The 13565-nt window shown below is 34.6% G+C and overlaps 1 protein-coding gene across 2 annotated transcripts in view; it reads left to right on the plus strand.

Moving 5' to 3' along the window:
* The first annotated feature begins 7321 nt into the window (after positions 1-7321).
* Positions 7322-13565, plus strand: part of LOC115218291 (glutamate receptor ionotropic, NMDA 3A-like) — an 810188-nt gene continuing 803944 nt past the window's right edge. For both annotated transcript variants that reach the window (XM_036508342.1, XM_036508343.1), the window contains exon 1: positions 7322-10025. In XM_036508342.1, the coding sequence (XP_036364235.1) occupies positions 9633-10025 (393 nt within the window). In that variant the 5' untranslated portion in view covers positions 7322-9632. The remainder of the gene's footprint in view (positions 10026-13565) is intronic.

Below are 13565 nucleotides of genomic sequence, written 5' to 3' on the forward strand. Positions count from 1 at the left end.
GTGGGGCATCGCATTGAAAAGTGTAGTCAAAAGAAATCGATCTCTGTACTTTTTAAAGACCGGTACTTAATTCAGCCGAGCTTTTCGCCGAACCGCTATGTAACGGGGACGTCAAAAGACCAATATCGGTTCTCAAGAGGTGGAGGCAATTACAAAGATCGATACATGCCTATCTATATGTTTGTCTGTGTATCTAGTTAATGGACATCTGTAAACTTTCCCTCTACCAACTTCACTTTCAAAGGTATCTCTTTTAAAGAAATCGCTGCTGGGTGGTGGTGGGTTCTTCGACGTTGCTACACAGGATCACATACTTTCTGCGGTTGAGTGTATAGTCGATCGTATCGGCCCCGGCATATAAAAAAAGTGCAAAAACAAAAACAACAAAATAGCTATGGATTTGTGTTGTAGTCACTAAACCAGACATTTCGGGGTTAGTTACAACAGAATACAATGATTCCAGGACTTGACAAGTACTTCATTTTATCGATTCCCGGAAGAAGAGCAAAAAGCCCAATCGAACTCCCCGTGATTTGATCTGAGAACAAAGAAATTAAAATTGTACAACAAAAATTCAGTTGTTCCTTTAATTGTTGTAACTGTTGTTGTTGTTGTTGTTGTTGTTGTTGTTGTGGGCTACCAATTGAGCCAGACAAAGGCACCAATTGAGCAAGATAACAGTACTGACCAATAGACCGTGACGATACCATCTATTTACCAAGGTATAGTATTCCGCAGGCTATCAACCATTATATCCTTTCTTCTTCCTTTTTCAGACTGTAGGATGTGATTTGAAGATTATTTGGTTGCGGCTTCTTTCAGGTCGGGTAACCACATAAAGTCGCCTACATTTTGTGCGACGTCCTGAGTTAAGAGAAATGGATGTAGTTGTGAGTTTCATGCTTCTCTCAATGTTGGATGGAACAAGTGAGGCAACAGCGGACATCTTTGAGTCGGACATCTATTTCTATCTTATAATGTTTGTCGTATACTAGCAGACAACTCATGATGACACTACTACTACTACTACTACTACTACTACTACTACTACTACTACTACTACTGCTGCTGCTGCTGCTGCAGCACTACTACTGCTGCTGCTGCTGCTGTTACTACTGCTGCTGCTGCTGTTACTACTGCTGCTGCTGCAAAATAACAGCAATATATATAATTTCAAATGTTGGTGCAAGGCCTGCAATTTTAAGGGATTAAATTAGTCAGTTACATTGGTCCCAATACTTGGCTGAATATTTATTTTATCAACCCGCCAAAGGATGAAATCTGACTTCAGCTAGATTTGAAATTAGAGCCTAATCTATGAGAAAAACCCCGCTAAGTATTTTGTTCGACGCGCTACTGATTCTGCTAGCTCACCACATGATTACTAATGCTAATACTACCAATAATAATAGTTGCAAATGTTTGGCACAAGGTCAGCAATTTCGGGTGGTTAAATCGGCCACAGTGCTCACATAGTTGTTATTTTTATGGAACACGAAATGATGAAAGGCCAACTCAGCCTCGCCGGCATTTGAACACAGAGCGTAAAGACGGACGAAATGCTGCGAAAAATTTTGCCTGCATGCTAACGATTCTACCTGCTTGCCGCCTTAAAAGCAATAACAACAATTATAATCATAATTGTAATAGTCCCTTCAGTTATAGGCACAAGGCCTGCAATTTTGGAGGACGGGTCTAGTCGATAACATCGATCTCATTGTTTGACTAGTACCTGCTTTATCGACCTCGTAAGAATGAGAGGCAAAGTCGACCAAGGCCGCATTAAAACTCAGAATATATAGAGGCGTTAAAATGCCGCTAAGTATTTTTGTTGCCACATGAATACTACTAATAATAATTATAATCCTTTCTGCTACAAGCACAAGGCCCAAACTTTGTGGGAGGGGCTAGTCGATTAGATCGACCCGTGTTCAACTGGTATTTATTTCATCGGCCTCGAAAGGATGAAAGCTAAAGTCGTCTTCAGCGGGATTTGAATTCAGAACGTAAAGACGCAATTTGCTCGGCGCGCTAACGGTTCTGCTTAATAATAATTGTAATAATAATTGTAATAATAATGATAATGATAATAATAGTAATAATTTATAATAATAATAATAACAATAATAATAACAATAATAATAATAATAATAATAATAATAATAATAATAATAATAATAATAATAATAATAATAATAACAATAACAATAATAATAATAATAATAATAATAATAATAATAATAATAATAATCCTTTCTACTATAGGCACAAGGTCTGGAATTTGTGGAGCTGGGCATAGTCGATTGCATCGTTCCCAGTACTTGACTGGCACTTAATTTATCGACCCCGAAAGGATGAAAGACAAAGTCGACATCGGTGGAATTTTAACTCAGGTGAAATACTGCTAGGCATTTCGTCCAGCATGTAGCTCTCCACCACAATGATGATAATAATTTTTCTTCTACTATAGGCACAAAACCTGAAATTTTGCGGTAGAAGGTTAGACGATTTCTTTAACCCCAGTTCTTAATAACAATAATAATAATAATAATAATAATAATAATAATAATAATAATAATAATAATATTGATGAAGATGATGCTGCAGACGATGATGGTTACGACGATAGTAACATGAAACAACGTCAGGACAAAGAGCTGAAGTATAGCGGCAACTATAGCTACGCGTGGCTCTGTGGGTAAACAATATTTACCAATAACGAAAACTCTTTCTCTCTCTGTCTCTTTGTCTGTCTGTCTGTCTGTCTCGCACACGCGCAAAACGCGCGCGCGCGCACACACACACGCACAAGCGCAGGCAGGTGCATATTCTCATTCATATCCAGTCGTCGTCACACGCGCAACTAAAATACATATAATCTCCTATGCACTCGAAACACGCAAACGTAGCAGTCGCGCACTTTGCGTACACACACACATCCATGCATGTAAGTGCACACGTATCTATACCCATAAACAGACACGCACACACACACACACATCATGCATATAGGCGCATGCATATCCATATTCACGCATATTCATGCGCTCACGTATATATACGCATAAGCGCACACGCACATAGAAAATTTACATAAGTATGCGCGCTCACGTTAACATGCACATAAGCGCACACGCACATCAGAAAATGAAAGTAATACACATTTTAAGAGAGAGAGAGAACAAGAGTGAGAGAGAGAGGGGAGAAGAGAAAATCTGAGAGACTGTATGACGCCGAGTGAGAGAGAGAGAGAGAAAGAAATAGAAAAAGATGGGTAAAGAAGGAGAGGGGAAAGGGAGAGAAAGTGGGAGTGAGAGAGAGAGAGAGAGAGAGAGAGAGAAGGAAAAGAGCGAAAGAGGGATGAGAGAGAAAGAGAGACTGAAGAAAGAAATATCGTTGAATATCGTTAAAGTGAGAGATAGAAAGACAAATATACAGAAAGTGGGTTTAGTTGTATATGTGTGCGTATGTGTATATGTGTGTGTGCGTGTGTGTGTTTGTATATAGATATGTGTGTGTGTGTGCGTCTGCAACTGTGTGTGTTAGAGTGTGCTTGTGCATGTGTGTGTGTGTGTGTGTGTGTGTGTGACAAGACTGTAGTAGCAACAGCTAAATAGTAAAAGAAAAAAGCTGAGAGAATCTATTTAGTTTTGTACGTTTGTGTATACACCTTTCTCTGTCTCTTTCTCTCCTGGTTTTCTCTCTCCCCTATTTCCTCTATTTCTCCCTTACCTGCTTCATCTATCTGTCTATCTATCTATCTATCTATCTATCTATCTATCTATCTATCTATCTATCTATCTATCTATCTATCTATCTATCTATCTACAGTATAGTCCATATACAAGCACATTTTCTTTCATTCTTACTTTCTTTCTTAGTTACTTTCTTTCTTTCTTTCTTTCTTTCTTTCTTTCTTTCTTTCTTCCTTCCTTCCTTCCTTTCTTTCTTTCTTTCTTTCTTTCTTCATTTCTTTGTTTCTTCTGTCCTTCCTTTCTTTCACTTTCTGTATCTCTTCTGTTATATCTATCTGTCTATCTTTTAGATTGTCGTGTCATTGTGTGTTTATGTATATATATATACATATAATTGTTTATATTCATATCTATCTATCTATCTATCTATCTATCTATCTATCTATCTATCTATCTATCTATCTATCTATCTATCTATCTATCTATCTATCTATCTATCTATCTATCTATCTATCTGTCTATCTATCTATATATCTATCTATCTATCCTTCTCCATTTTTCTAGCTATCTACACGCAATTTTTCGTACATTACATTACACACACGCATTCCAACATTCTCATTAGTAGGCACTAGCGCACCATCGCATATACACACCACTGCACACACACATATTACAACCTGTTCCGATGTTGCGACGAAATCTGCGTTGACTATCATCCACACAGAGTGTGTCTGTCTGTGTACGAGCGTCAGTGTGTGTCTATGTTTACGTTAAGTGTGTAAGTGTGTGCGCGTCTTTACACAGCCTTTAAGTAGCGGCTGCATTTTTAAGCTCCGCGTACAACTAGTTGTTTTATATGTCAAAAAGCGGTGATATTACGAACATTGCAGTTCATCTATGCGGAACGATGCCCCCATCATCAAGTTTGTATGTAAGTGCAAGTGCAAACACACATGAGGGTCTGTTGAAGAACCTTCAGCCTGCTCTTGAAATAATGGAACTACACAAACACATTAAATTCGGTCAGCTGGGATTAACTAACACGGAAAAATTTTGTAAGTCTTCGTCGGCGGAAGATGACGCTTCTCAATTCTCAGTAATATGGCAAGGTCGAAATTGGCAATACCTTCGATTATTCCACTGTATTCTTATTTGAAGAAATCTAATTACATTGCCCACTTCTGTTTTTCTTTCTTCTTCTCTGTCTTCACTCTTTTTCTTCGGTCTTTAGTTCTTTCTCAGATTTTATTTTAGTTGTTTATTTTTGTTTTAGTTGTTTATTTTTGTTTTATTTGTTGCGCTTCCTTTCTCTGCTGTCTCTGTCTGTCTTCCTGCCTGCCTGTCTGTCGCTGCTGTATGTTTTCTTTTTGTTTTATCTTTCTATTTCCCTCTGCTTATACTCTCTCTTTTATCGTAAACCTTGTGGAATCGGAGAGCAAAGTAACATACACGCACATACATCACTCATAAACACATAAATAGATGCATATATCTATATCTATATATACATGTACATATATGTGCACACATGCACACACACACATGCATACGAAATTATATTTACAAGAATATAAGTAAATTGTATTTGGGTTTAATTACACTGCATTTGCTTTTGTTTAAAAAGAATATATATATTTAAATGATGAATTAAGAAACAAACAATTATTGAAAATTCTTAATTGTGATGAAATTACTGAAAAATAATTGCAAAGAGATAAAGGAAAAGAATGATATAAAGAAGAAAATAATTAATGTAAATAAAACATATAAAAGAAAATTATCAAAATTGAAATATAAAAACACGAAACAAGAAAAAGGGAGACAGGAAAGGAGAGGAAGGAGAAAGAAAAGAGGGAATAGAGGAGGAAAAAAACTCGTGTTTTCAGCTGTAGATGTAATGTAGTTGACTTAAGAATCTGTGTTTAATTCATTCCTACAGTTGCATATACCTTGGTATTGTATGCGTAGAATCAGAAGCAAATTGTTGATGACTGTTCAGATGTATGGACAGTAAGTCTGTTGTATATTTATTTATTCCAGCCGCGTAAGGAAGGATTTTGGATTAAGTGGGGAAAAAAAGAAAGGAAGAAAAAAATTCCACTGGAAAAACGTACGTTGAAAAAAAAAAATCTTAAAGAAAACAAAATAATTCGGAAGGAAAAAAATGAAAGAATAATCGTAATTTGGAAACAAAAGAGACAAAAAAAACAGCATACAATAACAAACAAAGACATCATATATATATATACATATATATCGATTTATCGCAGGTATTAAAATACATTAAAGGTGACAGTAAGTAATAATATACAACAATATCAGTAATAGCAACTACAATAATTACAAAATGCAAACAACTATATTGATAACAACAACAACAACGGCATTTGTAGCAATGGTGAAGAATTACAACTACAGAAACGATAGCAACAACAAGAAGTACTGGTAAAGCAGCCGCACAGAAATGTAAGTTATTGTTAGGTTTTCATCGTTTTAACCACAAGACCTCTGTGCAGTCGCATGTGAAGAAGACTTGTTTGTTAAAGGAAGCAACTGCATACACCAACACCATCATCAACAACAAGTGTCTATGAAAATGTAAAAGAAACTAGTTTGTCACGGCGTTGAAGAGTCTGTTTCGTGTCAGGCTCAGACACAAAGCGCTTGACAGAAAAAAAAATATAACAAAACAAAACAAAAAAAAACAAACCATCCAGCAAGATAACAGCAATTAGGAAGAAAGAAAGAAAAATGTTATTGTTGGAGATGTTACATTCTTTGTGGTAATGCCACAGTTTGGAAATATAGAAGTTAATAACAAGACATCGAAGTTGGTTAATTATGATTCGGAAATAAGAAAGGTTGTCGGAAGAATTGCGAAGCTTGTGGTCCGAACTAGTTTCGTTTATCATCTGTTGTTGAATGTGGTCGTTATCATCACTTTCTTAGACGACCCGGTCAAACGATGGATATATACAAGAAAATTAGAAAGAAAAAAAAAGATGCCGTCTATAATTTGAACGGTATGTCGCTCTATATACACACCACTATTATGTAGAATATGTAAATGTAAATAAATACACACACACATAAACAACAACAAGAATAACAGTATAGTGTAGAATCAACACGCAAACACTGACGCGTATAAGCATAATGTAGAACAAAAAAGAATAGCTGAAATAATAAATATATACATCGATATATTATAAACTATTTTCCATTTTACCACCATAGACTATATATTTATATACTAATATATGTCAAATATAGGTATATGCCCATAAATATACTCTTAAAAATAAAATAAAAACAACCAAAACAAATAACTACCCCCGTCCGCCACCCCGCTAAAAGGTATTATGAAATAAAAGGGGGGAGAGTGAGAATGAAACTGTGAGAGGAAGAGGGAGAAGGAGGTAAATAGTGAGAGGGAGAGAAAAAGAGAGGGAGAGAAGGAGAATAAAAGAAAAAAGGAAAGCAAAAACGAAAGGCAATATTAAGTCAAGTTTTTTTTTTTAAATAGATACAACCACCAACACTGATAGGCTACTACTACTTCTATTACTACTACTACTACTACTACTACTACTACTACTACTATTGCTGCTGCTGCTACTACTACTACTTCTACTACTACTACTACTACTACTACTACTACTACTACTACTACTACTACTACTACTTGTGTGTCTGTTATGTTTTCTGTTTTTTTTTTGTATGTATTTTCTTCGTAACTGAAAGCAAAACATGTTAGAATTTTTTGTATAAAGTTGCCAAAGATAAGGAAAAAAAACCCAATAAAAATCCCTAACAAAACAAAGATTAAAAAAGTAAAAAAGAAAAGGCAGCCAAAATGATTACAAAAACAACCGTGCACCAACAACAACAACATCAACAACAGTTTCTTCAATTATAACAAAAAACGTTGCCAATTTCGAATTACTTTCGGGAATATAAAGATACATTATTATTATTATTAATATTTTTATTATTATTTTATTATTATTAAAGGGATTAAAAGTAACCCTGACACGAACACTGACCAAAGGATTTACCCTGAATTCATCATAGTTACGGATTACTACACGTGTGGATTTTGGTTTTAATCATCGCTCGAATCTTGGAATACATTGCTTGGATTATTTAAATGACACCAATTATCTAATACGGATTTCAAAATACGCGCATCTACGTTCATACATAAGTACAAATGTATGTGATCTAACACATCGCACACACGCACACACACACACATTCACGGACACACGCTGACACAGTCACAGAGGTAACAACACACACACACACACATATGTTTGTATATATAACCATAAATATGTATGATGTTTATCATTTTATAATTTTTCAATAAGGTGCTAGTTGAGAAGTAAGTACCTAAGCTTCTAGTTTATATTTATTCAATTTTTCTTTCTTCTAAGTATTCACCTGTATACTTAAAATGTTCTTATAGTTAACAGGTAACTCACGCGACTGTGAGGGCAGAATCGGTAGTATTGGGTATTTTAACTCGAATTTAACACTACAACAACTACAAGTAATAATCACAATAAAACAAAAAAAGGGTAACAGCAACAATGTTTGAAGCGAACAGATAAGTTAGAATTACTGTCTCAATTGATATTGTTGTAAAATAGTTTATGTTAAAAAATCTTCTCGTATATGAGGCTTCTTCTACAAAGTATTCAGATAGACTTCAGGGGTTTCCTTAAGATATAAAGGTGGTTTTAGAACACATATACACACATACAGACACTGTGTGGTGTATATATATATATTTATATATATCTTTTGTAATTTTCAGTAAAATTATATTTTACTTTTCGATTATTTAAAAGATTAAAAATTGTTAAATATTAGAAATGGTTATAAATAAGATTAGGCAGGTAGCATGGTACCTAATTTAATTTAGATATGTGTGCAACAATAATTAAATATAAGTGTAATTAAAAATTATTTTACATTTAAAATTGCTTTCCGTTATATAACGTGCAGGTGTACGTTTTAATACATATGTTTAATTACTCAGTAACAGTACCATAGCAAGTTAAAGATGTATATATGATAATGTACAATTGTATGTTATATACATACATGCATACATCTATGCATACTTAGATATCTATATAGAAGTAGAAATGCTACCATGTACTTAGAACAGAAATCTAGTTATAATATTCTTCGTATGTTATAATAAATTATCATCACAGCTAGATCAAATTACCTATATTAAGGGCAGATTTTACTAAAATTTTCTTTGCAGACAAACAACAACAAAAGCACACGTCTAGAAACTTGGTTCAGTTTTGAAAGAATGAAAGCTTTAGAAAGTCAGAATGGACAGGGAATATTTCTATTGTTAAATTGAAAACTGAAAATCTGTAATATTTCCTTCATTGGTTCAACAATACTAAACATGTCCCCTAATGACTGTTTGATCTCATAAATCCTCAGATAATGGTGTATGGTAAAATAGAAATGAAAATAATCATTAAAACAGAACCACTGAAATCTAATTTTATGTTAAAGAAAGGTATATGAAAATATAAAAAGCAAAATAAAAAAAACAACATTCAGTACAAGAAAAGAAAGGGAAAAAGAAATAGATATTTGTATATCTTTAGGTAAATTCTCAGACACAATTTCTATAAGCAAATCGATGAAACCATATGCAAGAAAAAATCTATTATTCTTGAAGTTAGTAGACATAAGGCTGGAACGAACGGTAACCATGTTAAATAAATACAAAACTTGACGAATGCTTACAAATTAGAGGAATTTATTAAGACAATTGTGAGCCTAAATAACTAAAATATGAACTAAGGTGGAAATGGACATACAAACAAACTAAAAGCTTAATATGTATGGGGAACATAAGGGTTTTGATCAGTTGAGCGTTGTACGGCTTCGTTCATAATGCGGCCCCTGCTGTCCCAAATCGCTGTTTTCGTCTCCTTAGTCATGCCTCTGGTGTGGATTATAATTCTTCCTGGGGTCAACACACAACACAACCGCACGATCGCAGCCCTATTTGACAAGGCTCAGTACTCCCTGCTCTCACGTATCTTCACTAAAGCTATTACAGAATTGCGAAACAACAGTACACAAACCCGGTTTCAAGGCTACAAAGTTAAAGCATCGACCAACTTCTACGATGTAATCAACGAGATATGTCGTGCCATTAAACACGGGAATGTGGAATCATTTATTGTAGTGGGTAAAAGCCCGACAATTCACGCCGTTAATATTGTGGCGGAGGCCTTGTCAATACCAGTGCTTGGCTACATGCTCGGAGAAGATACACTAAAGGTAAGTCATTTCTAACATTGAACTCATCAACAATAACCAAAACAACAACAACAATAATAACTACAGCAAGACAACTAATTATAACACCTGCAACACTAGCAGCAAACACAACAATAAATATGAAAAACAACAAACAACAACAACAAACTATACTGCTTTTGTATTAACTATTGATTTTCCTAACGTATCTACCTATATTTCTAATTATATCAAAAGTAACATACATTCATATTTCTTATTGATGTCGATGTTGTCTTGTATAACATCTTGAGATTAGGTCACCAAATACATTTATGCCATGCGTTATCTATCTATCTATCTATCTATCTATCTATCTATCTATCTATCTATCTATCTATCTATCTATCTATCTATCTATCTATATATGTATCGGTATGTCTGTCTGTCTATCTATTCGCCTACCTATTCTGCCTCATGTCTATCTATCCACGTATCTCTTTCTATCCAACAATTCCCCCTCTCTCTCTTTCTGTCTATCTTCCTACCTATCTGTCTGTGTATCTGTCTGTCTGCCTATCTTTCTGCCCATCTTGCTGTCTGACTGTCTGACTGTCTGCCTATCTATCTTTGTATCTCCTATCTATCTATCTATCTATCTATCTATCTATCTATATCTATCTATCTATATCTCCCGTTTACCTGTCTGTCGATCTTCCATTTCTTCTATCGTTATATACAAATACATAGAAACGCATGACGCTACTACATTTATTCATCCATGCAGTAACACACACACACACACACACACACCACACACACACACACACTTACATACATACATACATACATGTATATATCACATAACACCCTTGACGTCTATTCGCATATTTATATACGCCAAATTATGCTTATCTAAACATTACGCTCCATAAACAATGCGTTGAAAGTGTAATTAAATAGTCACAATGAAAACTAAAAAAAAAAGAAAAAAAAGAACGTACACAATGGTTTCCATGACAACATGTCGATATTTCAAGTAGCTGAAACTTATGGAAGTTTAAATCAATAGATAAATATATGCAAGCATGCATCTATTTGTGTACAAATTGGCAGATATTTACATGTAACATGTAATTATTCCTATGAAGCACAGCTAAACGCGCGTCTACCTCTGTCCCATGACACAGATATGCACAGATATGCTCATGCGTATGTGTATGTATGTTTGTATATATGCATGTGTGTAAGGGTGACTATATATCCATATAAACATAGATACATATGAAATAGTTCCGTTTTTGGAACTGTGAATCTCGAAGCAGATATAGATACAAATAATGGCAAATATAATACAAACATAGATACATACACATTTGCGCGCGTGCATATGCAATGAATGCATGAATTTGCTTGTTGGTCGTGTCCTTCGGGGCATAGAGGCCTTCTTACTAATTGCCACAGGTTCCAACTCCCTTTTTGTTCCTATTACTATACCTTCCAAACCCGTCGCTACCATGCTGTCCATCACCTCCTTCTCCATTACCAATGTCATAACCATTGTTAAGAACACCCACACCACTAATATCAGTAACGTACAATCACGACACCAACGTCACCACCAGCATCGTTGCCATCATCATCATCATCATCATCGTCATCTTGCCTATTACCCACAGTAACACCATCAACGCCACCATCAGATTTATAAACAGTCAAATTCACTAACCGACACATTTACCCTGATTCCGATCTGTCGCTGTCTGCTATGTATGTATGTATGTATGTATGTATGTATGTATGTATGTATGTATGTATGTATGTATGTATGTATGTATGTATGTATGTATGTATGCATGCATGCATGCATGTATGTATGTATGTATGTATGTATGTATGTACGTATGTATGTATGTATGTATGTATGTATGTATACATGTATGTATGTATGCATGCATGCATGCATGTATGTATGTATGTATTATGTATGTATGTATGTATGTATGTATGTATGTATGTATGGTATGTATGTATGTATGTATGCATGCATGTATGTATGTATGCATGTATTATGTATGTACGTACATACGCATGTATGTATGTAGATGTGCATCTGTATATATCTATTTGTGTGTGCTTATCTCTCCCTCTCTCCCCGTCTCTCCCTCCATGCCCCCTCTCTCTCTGTATATATATATATATATATATATAATATATATATATATATGTGTGTGTGTGTGCGTGGTGTGTGTGTGTGCGTGTGTGTGTGTATAACATGACCTCTGCTTTCTTGTCAACCAGTCCTTCACGAGTCACGGGACCTAATAAGTTGCTGTTCGTTGGAGGCATCTAGGAATGAAAAAAATCTAGGACTCATTTACTATGGAGTTACTTCATTTCTAGGTATCACAACCATATCTCTATAAACAAGCAACACTTGGATGTGTGTCAATATGTGTGTCAACATACGTGTTAATATATATGTGTATATTTATATATATATATATATGTTTGCATATGCGGATATAGATACATTCATGTATATGTATATAGATGCATGCATGCATATTTATGTTCGTATGTGTATACACACACACTCACACACACACACAAACACACACACATATACATACATATACATAGATGCAAGCACACACACACATATATATACATATACATAGATGCAAGCACACACGCACATATATATATAGCCTTAATTCTCAAATAGAGAAATTATATCTACCAATGCGGTGTTGAGTGTTGAGCACTCATTTTCATTGTTTGACATTTACGTATATATATATATATATATATATATATATAATGTTGAAAGATTTAAAAGGCCAAACAATGCAAATAGATTTTAAGATGAAGTAACGTAAACTAATAGTAAGTTACCTGGTAATCTTTGGTAATCTTATATTTATCCAATATTTCGGGACAAACAAGACCTTTCTTCAGGGTAAGATGCTTTTTTTTTTGTCGGAGATAAAATAATTCTATGATTACATTTGAATTTTCTAGCGTAGCAACAACAATGCATTTTTAACCCTGGATACATATAAGACCGAAGATTGCCAGGTAACTTACTTTTAGTTTACGTTGCCTCATCTGAAAATCTATTCGCATTGTTTGGCCTTTAAATCTTTCAGCATTATATTCCATATACAATGTTTCAAGCAAAATGTGTGTGTGTATGTGTGTGCATGTGTGTGTGTATGTGTGAGTGTATATATGTGTATGTATATGTATATGTATATATATATATATGTGTGTGTGTATGTGTGTGTGTGTGTGTGTGTGTGTTTGTGTATATATATATATATATATATATATGTGTGTCAATATAATATGGCTGGCCTGGTTTGGATGGATGCTACCGTCGTTTAGCCCCAGGAAACATCGTCTCCAGCTGGCTATACGATACAGCCAGCTGGAGACGATATTTCCTGGGACTAAACAACAGTAGAATTCATCTCAATCGGGACTGCCATATTATATTGGTAAATAATCTTTACTGCATGTCTCTAGTTGAGAGATTTAGACATAATAATCTTTATATATATATATATATATATATAT

Source organism: Octopus sinensis, linkage group LG13 (genome assembly GCF_006345805.1).
Source record: "Octopus sinensis linkage group LG13, ASM634580v1, whole genome shotgun sequence".
Lineage (NCBI taxonomy): Eukaryota > Metazoa > Mollusca > Cephalopoda > Octopoda > Octopodidae > Octopus > Octopus sinensis.